Source organism: Terrapene carolina, unplaced genomic scaffold (genome assembly GCF_002925995.2).
Source record: "Terrapene carolina triunguis isolate 2854851 unplaced genomic scaffold, T_m_triunguis-2.0 Scaffold84, whole genome shotgun sequence".
Classification (NCBI taxonomy): Eukaryota; Metazoa; Chordata; order Testudines; family Emydidae; genus Terrapene; species Terrapene triunguis.
In genome coordinates this window covers 25,093,519-25,111,326 of record NW_020664435.1, presented here as the reverse complement: position 1 = coordinate 25,111,326, position 17,808 = coordinate 25,093,519, and the positions used below count along the sequence as shown (strand labels likewise).

The 17,808-nt window shown below is 41.2% G+C and overlaps 1 protein-coding gene across 1 annotated transcript in view; it reads right to left on the bottom strand.

The window, feature by feature from the left end:
• Positions 1-5,336: 5,336 nt before the first annotated feature.
• THSD7A (thrombospondin type 1 domain containing 7A) overlaps positions 5,337-17,808 on the bottom strand; it is a 352,561-nt gene continuing 340,089 nt past the window's right edge. The window contains exons 26-29 of the mRNA XM_026649434.1: positions 14,891-14,973; positions 14,274-14,484; positions 10,763-10,850; positions 5,337-8,983 (exon numbers count right to left, since the gene is read on the bottom strand). Coding sequence (XP_026505219.1) covers positions 8,899-8,983; positions 10,763-10,850; positions 14,274-14,484; positions 14,891-14,973 — 467 coding nt within the window. The 3' untranslated portion in view covers positions 5,337-8,898. The remainder of the gene's footprint in view (positions 8,984-10,762; positions 10,851-14,273; positions 14,485-14,890; positions 14,974-17,808) is intronic.

Sequence of the window (17,808 nt, the reverse complement as noted above, 5' to 3'; positions counted from 1 at the left end):
ACCGGAGCTGGACGTTTTTCAGCAGCAGTCTGTTGACCTGCATGGTCATCTTACATGGCCACGTGCTCCATGCAAGGTTATAAGAGGCCATGCGGGACAACGCACCCTCAGTCTCTCTCTTACCACTGCATAGAGAGTCCAAAGCAGAGGAGAAGGTGGGCAGGTATTGGAATACAAATAGAGACCACACAGCTCAAAGAACCTCCTGTTACAGGTAAGTAACCTCCTCTTCTTCTTCTTCAAGTGATGGTCCCTATATGTATTCCAAATGTGGGTGAGTACGGAGCAGTGATCAACTTGGAGGTGGGTGCGAGGATGTGATCGGTAAGGCCTGCTGCAGGATTGCACATCCTACAGTCATGTTGATGGCATAGTGCACTGTAAAAGCGTGGACGGGGTGCCCTGTTGCTGCCCATCCAATCTGGTGCCAGGGCTCGTCCACCAGGGAAATGGAGGTGGGCGCATGCACTCACATGGAATGTTCAGTGATCCTGCCCGAGTGGTGTTGATTTGGAATGCACATAGCATTATGTAATGCGCTTAGAGATCCAAATGGATATGCCTTGCGAGGAAAGTACCGGCCTTCTCGACCGTTCTTCAATGGCAACAAAGAGGCATGGGGAGGCACGAAATGCTTGAGTCCTGTCCAAGCAGAAGGCTAGTGCTCTGCGGATGTCCGGGGAGTGCAGCATCCTGTCTGCAGAAGTGGCGTGTGGTTTAGGATGGAAGACCGGAAGGTGGATGGACTGGTTGAGATGAGACAACCTTTGGGAAGAACTTAGGATGAAGGCGCCGGGAGACCTTGTCTTTATGGAGAACTGTACATGTGGAGTCAGCCATCATGGCCAACAATTCATTGGCCCACCAGGTAGAAGTGATGGCCACCAGAAAGAGGACCTTCATGGATAGGTGAGGCCAGGGAGCATGTGGCCAGTAGTTCGAATGGAGGCAGGGTGAGGGCAGACAGCAGGAACTTGAGGTCCCATGGGAGAGGGGTAAGGACTGGTGGGGAGCAGTTCCTCAGAAACCGGGTAGTGGTAGGCTGGGTAAACATCAATCGGCCATCCATGGGAGGGAGAAAGGCACTGAGGGCCGCGAGGTGGATGCAGATCAAGCTGAGTGTGAGGCCTGAGTTCTTGAGCTCCAGGAGGTAGTTTAGGACGATGTGCATAGAGATGGGCATGGAGGGGGAGGTGGTGCTGTTGCACCCAGGAAGTGAAGCGTTTCCATTTTACAGTGCCGCATGCCCTCATGGACTCCCGCCTACTGTGTGTAACGATACAGCGGATAAGTGATAAACAGGTGTTGTCTACACATGAGCCCCATCCAAAAACCAGGCCATCAGTTGGAACGGGCCTGGGTTAGGGTGATGAACCATGCCGTTGTCCTGGGTGAAAAGGTCCCACAGGGTGCGGAGTCTGATCGGTAGGTGGGCCAACAGTCTGAGTAAACCAGAACTGTCTGGAACAGTGCAGAGCTATCAAGATGACCCTGGCTCAGTCTTGGCAAATCTTGCAGAGGACCTGGGGAAGGAGGGGAACTGGGGGAAAAAACATACCAAAGGCCATCATGCCATGAAAGGAGGGCCTGGACCTTGGAGTCCTGGCTCCTGGCCCACCTGAAGCAGTGAAGGGGGAACTTGCGGTTTGCATAGGTGGCTTGCCCCAGGCTCAGCAGATGGAGCAGAGTGTGGGGTCGTGGAGTTTCCATTCGGGGTTGAGGTCCTGCTGAGTGTGTCTGCCGGGAAGTTCTGCACCCCCAGGAGGTACGTCGCGTGGGGCACGATGTTGTTGCGGGGGGAGATACCAGTTTCAGAGGTGGATGGCCTCTGTATAGAGTGACCAGGATCTGGTGCCACCCTGTCTATGTACCACAGTGGTGGTGTTGTCCAAGAGGATCTGGACGTGTTGGTTGCAGAGCAGAGGCAGGAACACATGGCAGACCTGACAGACCGTGCGCAGTTCTAGTGTGTTGACTGCATGCGTGCCTCCCTGTGAGTCCATTTCCCCTGCGTGGCATGGCTAGCCAAGTGTGTGCCCCACTCTGCCAGGGAGGCGTCTCTGGTGAGGGTGGCCATGGGGATGGGGTGCCTCAGAGCACTTTGGTAGGATTGGTCCACCAGGTAAAAGAGAAGCAGACCCAGCTGGTGACGGTCAAGGACAAGTTCAGGTGGGTGATGTGGGGCCTGCAGACCAAGAAGAGCCACAGTTATAGGCAGCGCATAGGGAGACGCACGTGCGGTGTCACATAGGTGCAAGCTGCCACATGGCCGAGGAAGCAGAGACAACAGCGCACTGTCGAGTGCAGGTTGTGGCACAAAGTCTTCATGAGGGTGGCAAAGCGGTCTGCCAGGAGGAAGGCTTGCGCTGAGACACAGTACAAGCACGTTCAGATGGGGACCTGCTGAGGTGTTCATGAGCGTGCTTGCAGTTCTCCTTGTACGCCTTCTCATGTCTCAGTGGTGTTGATTGATCTGGGCATGAAGCCGAGGGCAGAGAGCTCACCACTGGTGAGGGGTTGGTGCACAATTGGCACTGATGGTCCAGGATCAGACTCTGCACGAGGCTGGAGTGCCTCCGCCATGAGGAACTTGCGGAGGCGCAGAAGTCAAGCATCACGGGTCCTCGATGGGAAGGACTTGCAGATATCACAACGGGTGACAAGGTGCGTCTTGCCTAGACAGTAGAGACAACGCGTGTGCTCGTCGCTCACAGAGAATTAGCAAGGGCATGAGGTGCAGTTCTTGAACCCCAGGAGATGACGCATAATCCCCCGAAGGGGACGGGGAGGCCCCATATGGGGCTACTGTATAACTAACTTAGTTCTGCTGCTGCTTCTTACTTATGTAAATATCTGTCTAGAATGGATTGTCGTTCTCATAGCGGCGACAAGCCTGAAAAGAGGATTCCGACTCCGACCATGCAGTAAGAGGGAACTAAGGTCGTCGCCCCTCACGGCCTCTTATTACCTTCCATGGAGCATGGTGTTGACATAAGATGCCGTGCGGGTCAACGGACACTGCTACTGAAAAACTTCCAGCTCCGGCGCATGGTGTGCATGCGCACCCATCTTTGGAATACAAATAAGGACCCTCACTTGAAGAAGAACGGGTGTTTCAACATTTCAGAAAGAAATCTTTGCCAAATATCACATTTTAAATATCAGGTAGTCCTTCAGAGTGTGGCACCACAGTAATGGTAAGCTCAGATTCATTCACCAGTGTATCTGATTGAGAACCAAAGAAAAGAATCATCCCAGAGGTCCCTTGTTTGCCTTGAAATCACCCAGCTGCTATAAAATATGAAATTATCTGCAATTTCTATGAGAAAATTTCAGATTAGCTGATTGGAGAAGGCTCTGCAGACAAACAGGACTGCAGTCATTGCTTGAGCAAGGAGTCTGCCAAAAAGACAATAAAGCAAGGTGTCTGCAAAAGAACAGTTAAGTGGGTTAGATACTTCTCCTAATATCAACTTGGTTATGGTCCTTTGGTTTGTGAGGACCAAAAAAGATTTTTCCAAAGCACGTGTATTGCATTCTGTAAATGGTTTTGGAGGGATATTTTAGGTATTGTTAATTTTCTGGGCATTGTGACTGTTGCTATTACGAAGAAAAAAGCAGAGAGATGATGGGGAGAGAGTTGCAATAAGGACCAGGAGGGTTGCAACAATGAGGTGAGGGGACCATAGACTTATCTGCAGAGCTCTCGTAGGAAGCAAAAAAGTCCTTTAAAGGGGAAAGAAGCTGTAGAATGATTGTGTAGGTTCTTTTCTAATGCATCCCCAGCATTATATCTCCTACAAAATATACTGATTTATGTTTTTAATCAAAACTGCTCTTACCTTCATCGTCCCTCAAAGGAAGTCTTCCTCAGGAAGAGGTATGTATCCTGGTTTCAAACTGAATTACAAGTTACAGTGTGGCTTACAAATTCAGATGGAGCAAGTAGCTTCCTATTTATGAAATGCATTAACATGTCTTTGGGCTTGTCTATGTGGTGTATTAGTCTGCAGTAGACAGATGTAAATTCTAGTGCACGCTAACTGGCTTGTGTGGACCCTGCTGCTGCACACTAAAAGTTCCCCAGTGCACATTAATATCATTTTGTTTCAAACAGTACTATATTCATGTGCACTAGGGAACTTTTATTGGGCACCAGCAGGGTCCATACAGGCCAGTTAGTGTGCACTAGAATTTACACACCTTTAGTGCGTACTAATGCACTGTGTGTCATGGTTGTTTCACCAGTTATTTAAAGTGGAGGCATGTTAGAACACTGAAAATGGGAGCACAGCTCTTATTACTATAAATAGAATACACACTGAGGAATAGTCACAGTGCAACATTATGCCAATTTTATTAAATAAAAAAAGTATGCTGGGTTTTTTATTTTATAGAGCATGTAGTGTGGCTAGCAACACATCCTGACAAATCCTATGTACATACAGGACTGAATTTTAAAAAATGGTCTTTGATTTTGCAAAATTATTTCACTGCAATCTGAAACTAAGCAGACAGACACAGGGGCGGGGAGGGCTTTTTAAAAAGTAGGACTGTAATGCTGGAGGCAGGTATATACTGAACCGGTGGATAAAAATATACCTCAGAAATGGTCACTTAAAAAAAAAAATCTGAACTTTTTTGGGAAACATACAGACAATCTCCAGAAAATCCACTACAGATTTCTAGGGTTTAGAAAAGACTGGGATTATTTTGGCCATCATGCATTTAACAACTACACTGCACATGACACAGTAATCCATTACGGTGTGGGGTTTTGGTTTTTTGGTCCTTTACTCAACACAGTGCCAGATCCAGTGAAATCAATGGGAATCTTTTAGTGGAAGTTGGATCTGTCCCAATATTTTTATAAATGACTTTTCCATTGATATTTCTTTTTAACAACCAAGTTTTGAGTTCAGGAAAGGAGCAACAGAATTTGAAATTATAATATAAACTATCTATTCATACTCAGAGAGGTCCTGACACTGCAGTTCTTTCTTGAGTCATTGCACAGTTTTGCCTAAATAAGGACTTCAGGAATGGGCCTAGATGTCTGGTCTTGTGAGGGTAAACAATTTCCTCTCTTTATTTTTTAAAGGAATAGCTTTGCAGTTTACTTTCAAGTAAAAATAATATTTCAAAGATGGCAATATTTTAGGGATATGGACTTTTATTAGCATCTCCCTCCACCAGAGCCAAAATCATTTACAAACAGACACGTGAAAATGATTGTGTTTATATTTATTGTCAGCAATACATCAGTTACATAAAAATAACCCATATGAAAATGTAAGTCTTGTTACATTTTCACATGCCATCTATATTAACTGAATAAAGCTTAGTGACAATATACACAAATTTGCAGTAGTTGTACGTAAACATTTTGTGCATTAAAAAAGAATATACATAATTTAAAAAATAAAAATGCATTACACAATTTACAAATTAACATTAACCAAAAAAAGTAAACATTCCTCAGACAGCTGCCTCCTTAGTCTACAAAATAAATATTCAAGTAAATTAAGTTAGGCAAAATAAACTCTTAACTTTGGGTGAGCACGATTTACATAAAGGTAAAAGATTTCAGTTTCATCCAAGGTATATTTTACAGTGATTTATACAAAGTATTTAAGTGGGTCTTTTCAGATTGTTAAATTGGAAAATGGACTTTATTACACTTTGGTGGCAGAAAGGGAATTTTAAAATGGGTGCATTGTAGCAAACATACAGAAGCTTGTGCAGTATCAGCAAAGCTTTGAAAAGAAACTGCTCCAGGACTCAAAGCAGACACAGTAATCTAGAAACTACAGATTTTAAAGGAAATTACAAACCACCATCCAACAAGAAAATATCTACTCAGCTATTTTCTGAATGGTTTAGAGACACTTGATCACTGGAAACATTACTTTCACAAACTAACAAACTACAGTAGTGGCTGCTTTAGGCACTGGATTTGTAGAAGCACTCTGGTTTTTAAAGCAAATTACTCTTCATTCTATATGAAACTTTTTGTTTGTTTGTTTTTAACTGTTTCGTAGTTATAGGACTTGACCACCTTTTGCAACTTTTAGATTTAAAGACTTACAACTCTTCTCATATCCTAAACATCTTTTTAAAATAATGCTTTTCTTCATAAAGGAAGAATAGGCTATTCTGGCTCCAGTTTTACGAAACACAGAATTTAATACAATTGCAGATCTGTACCAGTTCTTGATTTTCTTATCTCATAAAATACTTGTATGGATTGTAAAAGCCAAACACCCATTCTTTGTCTGTGTTTTAGCAATAATAATTTTATATGGGGAGCAACAAATGATAGCAAACCTTTAATTGGAAGTTAATTGTGAAATTTTGGGTGTTCAGGTCACACAGGCTTCATGGTGAGCGCTACAGTGGAGCTCCTGCTAAAAGACTAGCCAGTGTAACTAACAGTGGTAACTTGTTGCCAGTTTAAGAACCCCCTTCACTTATCCGCACGGACAGAGATGTTAGCTTGAAACAATTCAACACCCAGAAATGGGCTTCCAAAGGTAATTAATTAATCCATCACCAAGTTTCATCATCATATTTTTAAAGTTTTATTTGCAATTTGATAACTTTCCCACTGTCCATTTTTTTCGTCTGTCTGATAAAGTAAGAACTAACTTTTTATTGTTTCTCACTCAAACACTTCAAAGAACTTAACTTTGTACATACCATTTTTTTTTTTGCCCTAAGGTCTGTATGAAATGATGTAAGATTAAAGCCTCAATCTTGCAACTTGTTGTATGTAAGTGAACTACTGCTGCTGCAGCAAGGAGCCATATTGAGTTCTGTGGAGTGTTGGGCAGGTCTGGCAGTCCACCAACAAGTTGCAGGATTGGGGTGTAAGGTCTGAAATTAAACCTGCACAAATGCCTATTGCTAATTGACACACTCAGCTGTTCTTCTCATCTTACCTATGCATTAGGAGAAGATGATCAATATCATAGTGTGATATCAAAACATGGGTATTACCATATTCTACTTTTGATTTTTGAACAAAACGCACTGATTTCAATGATAATTTGACATGGAATAAGGACTCATGCCGCCCATTGATTTCGGTGGACACGCGAGCCAGCCCAAAGTTGGCAAAGTGTGTAGTTTTACTGGCTGTGCAAAAACTGGTGCTTGGGAGTGGTGCACAGGAATGGCGGAGGTTATTAAAAGACCTGAGAAACTAATACTGAACTTTAGACAACAATTTTTTTGAAAGGTTGCGTGATAAAGTCTTGTCATTATATTGCTTGGTAATAGCACAGTCATTTATATTTTTCTTTTAGGCTACACCTAGAAGCCATTCTGGTAGAGTAAGCCCTCTTGGGTCATGAGTCCTGTCTGTGACAGGTGTAGGTAGATACAATGGTAGTACAACATGCTTCCTTTTGGAAGCATAACAGTGAAAAGCTATAGGGATGGACTAGGGTAAAGAAATGAGTGGCAATGAACTGTTATACTACCAGAGTTGAGAAAAAGTTATCTGACTGTTTAGTGAGGCAAATATTTTGATATCCTTCATTAACCAGTACTTTTAAGAGTTTAGTTGAATAATTAAAGGTCAAGATTACATCCAGTTATCCTAACTAAATGGAAAGTTTTGCATCGGCAGCCACAATGGCAATTATTTTGCTAGTGAGAGGAAAAATAAGCAACACATTTTCTTCTTTTTAGCTGAACAAATAATCAGAATATTTCACTCAAGATGAGAGGGCAACCACTTTTCTTTTTTTTTTTTTTTTAACAAAGTTAACAAATATAAAAAATCTAGTCATAAACAGCCTTCAAAGTACAATTAGAAACCAACTGGAGAATCTACATTTGTATAAGTAGATGGGGCAAGAAACTAGACACTTATATTACTGCCATGATATAGACTACAAAATGGCTGCTGTGATGAGAAACAGTGTATACAGTACATGTATTAGCTGATTCCATCCAGTCACAGTCCAAGCTGAACTCTACTCTCTTCAGGATTCAAGAACTTAAATGCCTACTTGACACTCCTGGCACAAGATGCATCATCATCCTTTTTGAAAAGAGGCAGTTTCTATGGCAATACTAGTTAAGTGCATATCATGCTGCACTAATATAGTGCAAAAATTTGCCTTACATGTAGCAAAAAAGATGCAGGCAACAGTTTGAGAATTAGAGAAAGTAGAAACATATTGTAACTTTTACACCAGGTATTCATTTTTCCAGACAGTAACCACTATAAAATACTGAATCTGAGGATGTTTCCTTCCTAGATACTTGTGTATATGAGGCATTGACACTTTGGAGTGATAATAGAACAGTCTTGCAAGAGAATCTTTGCCCTCTGAAATGCAGGTTAACACACGCTACACAATTGTCAAGATCCTGAACTTGTTCAATCTTCTCAGTTAACATCTTATTAAGCGCTAAAATGCTCTTTAACAAGTATATAATTTGACAGAATAATACATATGCTTCAACTGAGTATATATGTTATGCTTGAATATAAAGAGTTATAGACAGCTTGGTACAAACTCTTCATGCTCAGTGATTATACTTGGTTAATGGTGAAGGTAAGTCTGGCATCAGGGCTCTCAACTGTGAATACTAAGTCAGCCACAGTGGTTTGGAGACTGAGGTGGTTTTGACAGTTTCAAAAAACCACATTAATGTTTCCAATCTGCCAGAATTCTCTGTGCTCATGGTTTAGAATAAAGCAATAATGCCTTGAATATCCATGGGCATTATGAAAGCCATTCTTCTTTGTTTTATGGTGCAGTTCTTAGAAAACAAACAAAAAATGCCTAAAATCCACTCTGTAGCATGCCCCTGTGCCTTTGGACACCCTCTGATTTCAACACAGCAATGTAGAATCCAGTTGTTGCAATGGAAAGTTATATTTTACATATCTGCATCTCCGTCATAAGCCAGTGTTAAAGGTTTCAGCCGATTGTTCTGCTTTCTCTGGGGTTTCTTTGGCTTTTTGCTGAAACAATAAAGTTATTAGAAAATAAATTCAGCTTTAAAAACCAACCTCTCTCTGAAAATGAAAAATTAATGTGGTATAGTAATTATTTATAAACTGGATGAATTGTTTGTAGGTAAAATTTAAGTGTATACATCCTCAGTTTCATCTGAAATAACCCCTTAAACATCCAAAAGCCACAGTCTCTTTAAATACCAAATTTTCAGAGAGAGACTGAATGTTTGAATCTAGATTAGATTTTGGTTCTGATATATGGCTGTATCAAATCATGAATGTGGTGGGAAATTTTGCAGGATCGCACTATGGTGACAAATGCCCAACATTTTGAATGGTGTTTTGCTTTCTGTGCAAAATGTTGGCTGCATCAAAACCACAACCAGGCTCCTTTCAGTTGTAGATGTGATCTGGAACCTAAATATCTTAACCTTCCCTGAAATTTTAAGGGGTTCAGATTAGAGGTTCTGGCCCATCACTGGTGGTATTCTTTCATCATTAACTTGATGATCTGAATATGGTGCCTGAAATTAATCATTTACATCACATTATTGAATTAAATACCTGTTGCTGTAGCACACTATCTCCAACAAGAACTTGTTGTCTAGTGCATCTTGGTACATCCTCCAAAATACATATACTTGCAGCAGTGAATAGATTAATTCTAAATGGTATCATCAGACAGGGAATGCCTATACTGCATGGATTCCCACTCTCTAGTTATCTTTAATTTAGATTTTAATTTAGTAGTGTTTTAAATCCACTCGACACAGGTGTAAATATCTAAAATGCACAAACAAAACATACTTGATTCTCCTGCACTGGTAATCTTAGATTAATACACATAAGCCCTAATTGTTAGCTTCACTTGGGGCAGGGCATGAAAATATATTTAAACCACTCTTATACCACCCCATCCCAGCTCTGAAGTTCAATTTAGAGTTGCTTGAGGGCTATGCAAAGTTGCTTCACCTACCTATGTCCCCAAAAGGAGCCATTCCAGTGGTTAGGAATTGTTTGTGTTCCAGCCAAACACTCTTTTTCCTGGCCATGTCACCTTCACCACCAGTGGGATCGCACAGAAGCTGCTATATTGGTCCGAACCAAACCCGGTGATTCCCCCATATTAGGCAGGAATCCACAGGCAGCTAGATCTACCAGCTTTGCAGTGGGTGCTTTGTACTAGTCTTGGCACAAAGCAACCACAGAGGCTAAGATCTGGCCCATAGCATGTAGAATAAATGTACAGGCACATTATACCTCAGGCTCCTGGTAAGTTGCTATGTCAACATTTGGTCACAAAATGTGGGCACCCCGATATACCTATTGGACCATTCATAGGGAACAAACATTAGATTGGCCTCACCTGGCAACTTTTTTTGAGGGGGGAGGATTGTTACACCTCCAAAAACACAGCTGCTGGGGTATTATTCTGGGTGTTAATACAGTAATTCTTAATGGAGACAAACTGAATGTCTCCAATGCAACTGCCTTTAAGTGCTGAATGTCTCCAATGCAACTGCCTTTAAGTGCACACAACTACTAAAGACATCTTTAACGTGGCTCATTTGTAAAACAGTATTTTCCAGGCCTCAAGAAAGTTGTTAATCCACTGAAAAAATACACATAAGTAGCAACTGTCAGTAACCTCAATTTGGGCAAAAGCATATGCACACCAAACTCTGAAGACTTGATGTAGTTCCCATATCTGAATCAGATTCAGTGAAATGCTCAATCCACAGTCCATGTGACACTTGTTCATTTAGGAATAAATAAAGAACTCACCAGGCTAGATAGATCATAGAAACAATAAAGATGAGTAAAACAAATGCACCAGCAGCTACGCCATAAACCCAGGTCTTCAGCCTCCCATCTAAACGGAATGAATGTTAGTCGTTAGTTTACAGGTTAGTCTTGTTGCATTGCAGGCTTGAATAGCAATAATAATTGTCTGCACAGGCAGCATTAAAGCATAATATGTATAAGTGTTATTAGATTACTCAGTTACAGGTTTGGTTAAAAACACTCTCAAGATGACAAGGCTGAACATTAGAGCAGTTTTGGTTTGATTTACAAGTGAGCACCGCCAGTCGTGAGCAGGATAGTCACCCAAAAGGCCCAGAATCTTGTTTGCATCTCGCATTGAGCGTGCACTCATGCTGTACTTTTCAATAGGCCGCCTGCTTATCAGGACAGAGCAGGTGGACGCGAAAGAAACTGGGTGATGTGAACCTGCTCAACTACAATCACAGACAAACTACCACCCTGTGTTAGTTCATAAGGGGTAATCCTGCAGAGTGAGTGCAATTTTAAGTGTTGTACTCCTCAGTCAGGAGAAATGGGAAACACTTTTTAAGTGCAACTTTTATTTTGGCAAAATAATCTACATGTTCTCATTTTCACATTAATTTTTCTCTTTTTAGATAGCATTAGTGACCAATCTAGTATCCGATATAGTCTGTACTTTGTCTTGAGTACAACAGTTTTCCTTGCTGCACACCTAGACAATGATCTTCTGAGTCCTTCCTTTTTAATTGCATTGTTGGAACATCTTCCTTCCTCCCCCCTCCCTCCAAACTTATTGTTAGCCTGTAGTCTAAAGAAAAGCAGAAGTACAGTCTGCTGTTATCAAGGATCTTATATCTTCACAGCTCGGTTTTACATGCCTATAATTACAAGACATATCACATCCTCCTCTTTTCCCCTGACGTCAAACAGGCTCTAACAGCCCCAGCTGAACACCCTCTCTTCTGTGGAGAAAGAGGGAGAAAGCTGCTCCAACTCTCTAGTGGGTTTTGGCTGAATGCTTGGAATAAACATTTCATAATCTGGGGTTCCCTGCTTAGATCGGAAGTGTTCACAATGCACTGTCCCTATTTGACTTTGGGGAAACTTTGCAACTCCTGAAATGTGAAGATGGAAGCTGACCCAGCAAAGATTCTGTGACCTGCTGAGCCCCAAGATGGATTTCAGAAAAGGTCAGAGAGAACGAAGTATTTATTCACATGTCCTTTTAAAAAATAGGTTTAGGTTTGAACTGGTTTGACATTGAACTAGCTCAGAAAAAATACATCCCACCTGCCCCTAAAGCAATCTAATATTTGAAAACAAATTCTTATGCAGTAGGCTGACTAGAACATATATACCCACATGAATTTTCTTGTCAATGCACATGTGATACCTCCCAATCACATTTGTATGAATTATTTTACACACAAGGGTCAAATTGTGCCTTGACTATACCATATACATCCACAGTACTGTCAGTAGGATGGTATAGGGTGTAATGTGTGTGAGGGCAAAATATGCCCATGGAGGGTAGAACTAACCACGCTCTATTCATGTGGCGTTGTTTTCAATATCATACCAAGCAAGTATTGGTGAAATTGTGAGCTTCAAGCCAACCCTTTATAGTACTTCGATAACTTCATAGAACCAAAAAGCTATTTCAGTGAAGGTTACAAAGGAGCTTTTTACAGTTTAATAATGATAAATGTAGTCACACTGAGTTTGCTTCCTAAACTTCCCAGTAGCCTTCCCTGCTGCTGCATAGGTAGGTACACAGGTTTTATACTATCTAACAACCCAGGGGCTGGCAGTCATGCAGACTACTTGATTTAGACTAATTAATAGAAAAGCATTTTTGCTGGATTAATGTAATGGAGCTAATAAAACTTAATAACCTGAAGCAATGAAACAACTGATCCATTAAAGATGGACTGAGGCAGTAGATTTGCCCTGACTTATCCAATATTGGAAGTGATAGCAATTCAGATTTCATTATGATTAAAGTGTTCAATATCTTCCTTACAGGATTACTTATATTCAGCAAGGTGGGAGAGGGTGGGAGGCAGCAGCGGGGGGGGGGGGGGGGGGAGGAGGAGGAGGGAAATCATTTACAATTTCTGATATTTTGTTAATCTACAGCTAAAGCCAAAGTTCAAGTTGTATAATGTTATCTGGAAATTTTCAAAAAACTGTCTATGATGATTCTTTCAGAACTAGGTGGAATAATTTTTAGAGATGGGAGTATTGGTTTAGATAAAAGAAGAATGATCTAAATGTTCAATCAAAATTGGAACTGAATCAAGTAAACCTGAACCTTATTCAGAATTCAAAACATTTGCTTGCTTTTTACGTTTGCTCCCACCTTCCTGGTTTTCACCAAAAGTGGAATTACTGAAACAACAGAGACTGTTTCCGTGCTATTCATGTTTCACTTGCGGTAACTGGTATTTCCATTTTAGCTGAAATCAGGAAGTACTGGAAATTTTGTAGGGATGAACATCCAAGTGTCTAGATGTTTATTTGAATGGAATTTTCTCTCGCTTTGGGGTAATAATAGCTATTAGTTGAGATTTTAGGTCAGGTCAGTTGGAATGGATAGCCACATCAAAGAATTTCATCAAACTAACTTTAGAATGACAGTGAATGAGGTAGCCTGTAAGAAAGATGAGGCACTTGTTTAGGGAAGCATGGTGTTCTGATTACAGTTCTTTTCATGGTGGAGCAGTACTTAAAAATACTTTGGGGCAGGGACTATATTTTTGTTCTGTTGTACAGTGGCTAGCACAATGGGGTCCTGGTCCCTGACTGGGGCTACTTGGTACTACCACCATACAAACAGCAACTATTGTGTAGTTCTAAAAAGATCAGGCTAGAAATGTAGTTGCATCAGAGAAAGACAATCTGTTCATCCAACATGTTTCTATAGTTCTCATCACTGTAGCATTTAAGTGGTGATGCAGATACTTCTAGCTGAGATGTTTGAGAACATTATAAGTGTAATAAAACTTTCAGATGAAAACCTGACCTGATAAAATGTTTACATCTTCTACAAACCACAACCACACCAGTGGTATCAGTGGGGAAAAAAGGCATCCAGGTCCTTGTAGTCTTTAGACAGTGTTTCGACCTCCTGACAGTTATATCGGTCATATTTTTGACCCCAACTGCCTAATCTGATATCCAGTAAGTGCTACGAACTGTGACTATTTCCCAGGCCTTTCACAGTATTTTCCCTCTACAGTATTTCCAGTTCTTCTCACTGGAAAATTTCAAACAAGTAGTATCAGGGAAGAAAATTCTATCCCTTCTGTAATATACAGTTTAATTAAATATACTGATGCAGCAGCAGCAAAGGGTGGGGTTACTTATGTCTCTTCCTTTTTGTTCAATCCTTGCAGATGACTGCCTCCTTAAATAAACATTTAATGACTTTTGGCATCAGAGCAGCTTAAATGCCAAATGCTGTGGCAGTGCTTAGCATCATTAACTGCTCATGTAATGACTTCACCTGGCCCGAAAGGCTGCAGAAACCAGGTCCTTCCTCGTCCTGACTGGTTACTGGATGGCTGGGTGGGGTTCACAGCTCGACTGGTTTTCACATCTCCTTTTTTGTCCTCCATAGTGGGGATCACTACCACAGGGATGAGTGTGCACTCCTCGAGTGTGTCATCAGAGGACATTACTTCAGTGTACCCTTCTTCACAACCACATGTTCTAGTCTGTAGGGAACAAGTGTTTTACACTGTAGCAGAAAAACACAGCTCTCCGAGTGCTATAAATCATGACAACATTGATGACTGGAAGAGAAGATTGTTTTGATGAGCACTAGCCTGGAGGGCACCTCTGGATGTATTTGTGTGGCATCTCCTATTGAATCAAAGCAGTGCAGTTTACATATTTAATGGGAAGGGTTAATGATTTGAGATTGATTAAAAAAATTAAACACTAGTGAGAGCTCTGAAAATGCTTCAGTAATCATGATTCTATTGTGCAAAATATTTTGAAAACTAATGAGGAGCTATGTACTATTTTTCATATATAAAGGCTTTTAGCCTTCACTATTTTTGTGTTGTAGTGTACAGTAAGAGTACTGAAACAACATTGTTCCAATGCAGTGACACGTACCTCGCTACAGTAAGAATGGGGTTGACTGCACGGTGGGTTACATGACCTGTCAGCATCTGGTTGGCGCATCACTAAACAGCCCCCTGTAGGACACAAAATCAGATTTTGACACAATAGCACCTCACCCCCGATGAAATTACTGACTTCAGCCATGAAATGGTACTTGATACAGCATGTCACAAGTGACCTTTTTTTTTTTTTTTTTTAATCACAAGGAACTTGCTTGCTTGTGTGAATTTAGGATGATACTATTGTACCAAAGCAGGAGGAGGAGGATGGCTTTCTTAGTCCTGCATGAATTCTTGTAGGCAGATTTATTTGTATTGATCTGCACTTTAGAAGAAGGTGCTTGACATGCCAAATACTTTTATGTACCTTTTATGGATTGCTCAAGCCACAGTTAATGCTTGTGTGTGTGTTTGGGGAGTCCAGGGGGAAGAGACATTTTGTTTTTCAGGGTGTAATCATGTTCTTGTATTCATGGCTCTAACTAGTACTTACAGGACACCCATGAGAAACATTATGTAATTTTTGTACAGGGTGCTTTATATGGGGAAACATTAAAGTTCTTTTTTTCCCTCTGCATATTTTGTCTTTCTCCATTAATTTGTCTAAAAGGTCAAACTGATCTCCCAATTTGTCATTGGCTATTTGGTTTCCACCACTCTCTAATTTTCTAAACACTGGGTGGAGGGTCAGGAGGAAGACGGAGTCACTATGTATTTGGTGCTCCCTTGCCCGTTATAAAGCAGCTGTTATGGGACAGGTTTCCTGAGGGGGAAAATGTCCTAAAGGAGTAAGGACTGAGAGCAACATAAATATCGAACCTTTGACATCAAGAGCTCAGTTTTTCCAATCCTTTGCTCTTAATGGAAATCTTCACTCTTATTGCTACAGGCTTATGTACAGTGCAGAGTTATTGTTATGGACCAATACACACGATCAGGCTTTCAGTATCATTTCAGCCACAACCCTTTGACTTTATTCAGAATAAATGGCTATTAGACAGCTTCCTTCTGTCCTGGAAAAGAGGGCGGTGTACCAAGCAGTTTAACATTTTTACATTTAGAGGCCACCCAATGCAACCTACCTGCACTATGTCCCAAATCTCCCAAAGTAATTACACCCTTATATTGGTGTGAAATGCTGATGAAATCCTGATAAGTGACTATGGTCACTCCCACAGAAGATGCAGTTAGATGCAGTTATATAAAGCCAGGTGTTAACAGGAGGGCTGATGATGAATAAAGGAAACCCTGCCATAAGAAATGTTCCCCACCCATAGGGAATAAAATTTTACACTCTGGTGTGTGTACCAGGCACATGCCTGCAAGCACCCATGTAACAAAGTATCAGTCATCCTGAGAGCTGCAGAAGAAAAGAGCTGCCTCATCACCCATTTCAATTTGAGTTAATGAATCTGTGAAAACACCATCCTAAACGAATAAAAAACAAACAAACAAACTACTCAGAACTATATTGTGACAGACTAAATAAAATCTGAGTAAATACATACAAATGGAAATATAATTTACCATGCAACATTTGAATATATAGGAATAAAAATAAACTATTTCAGATCCAACCAAGCAATATGGCAGCTGCAAAGAAATACAGTACTCTAGCAACAGGTTGACACTGAGCCACATTCTGTCCTTACAAGAACATATGCAACCCTACTGAAATCAAGGCCGAGGGGCAATGTCTGTATCTGAGGGCACATTTGATCTCTTAATGAGATCGATGGATGGTACTGTAAAGCATACCCAACACTTTGAACATATATTTGGTGGACCTAAAAGTTTCCTATCTGATCCTTAGTCTTCTGTGTTCAATGCATAAGAGGCCCTCTGGGGAAAGTACTTAAGCATTCCTGAATTACCATTGGTCAACCAGACAAGTGCTTTACTCCATCAGGGCCAGAAGCCCATATAAGATTTTATCTAGAGCTGGGTGGAGAAAAGTGACCCAGTTTTGGAGGACTTCTGTATTTCCAAATTTGGAACAAATCTTTCTAACTATAAGGATAATTAAGTATAGGACTAGGTTAGTAAGAGTGGTTATAAAATCCCTGGCAATGGAGGTTCTTAAGAACCGGTTAGACAAACAGCTGTCAGGGATGGTCTAGGTCCTGCCTCAACGCAGGGGGATGGCCTAGATGACCTCTCAAGGTCCCTTCCAGCCCTACATTTCTATGATAAAACCCAAAGCGTTTAGAAAGTTTCTGTGAAAGGGAACACAGCCCTGGCCCTGGGGCAGTCCGCCCTGGAGCCATGAACTCTGGAAGCCCCGGGGCTCCTGACTCCAAGGCAGGCCAGCACGCAGACTACCCACAGGTTTTAACCCACAAGCCTGGGAGCTAAGCAGATCAGGTCAGCTGGCAGGAAACCAGGCAGATAATCATCATTAGCACCAGAATAAACCAAATCAAAAGAATAAGATGTACCCCTCCCCCCCAAGACTTTGTTTACAACCTTACAGCTCCAAAATGGATTCAATTTTACAAAGCACTTTATAAGTATCCAAGGATACTAGTGCATGGCATAAATTAAGGAAAAAATGTACATGACCAAATTACTGAGATTAAAAATTGCTTGACCCTAGTAGCTGCTAACACAATTTTGTATGGATTTGTAATATGCATACAGACTGGGCCTGCAATACCCAGTGTGAAGAGGATGCATTTTAACATTTTTACAAATGCCAATTGACACTTACACAAGAGACTTGATGACTCCAAAGGATTATTAAGCATCTTGTGGTGACAATACATGGATTAGTGTTCCAATGACATGACAGACAGTAACAGTTACTTCAGAATCATTCAGATCTGTCATGTCAACAATCCATGGATTAAAGTTCCATTTATATGCGTTCAGTTGATTGACACTGATTATGTACTTATGAAATCATATAAA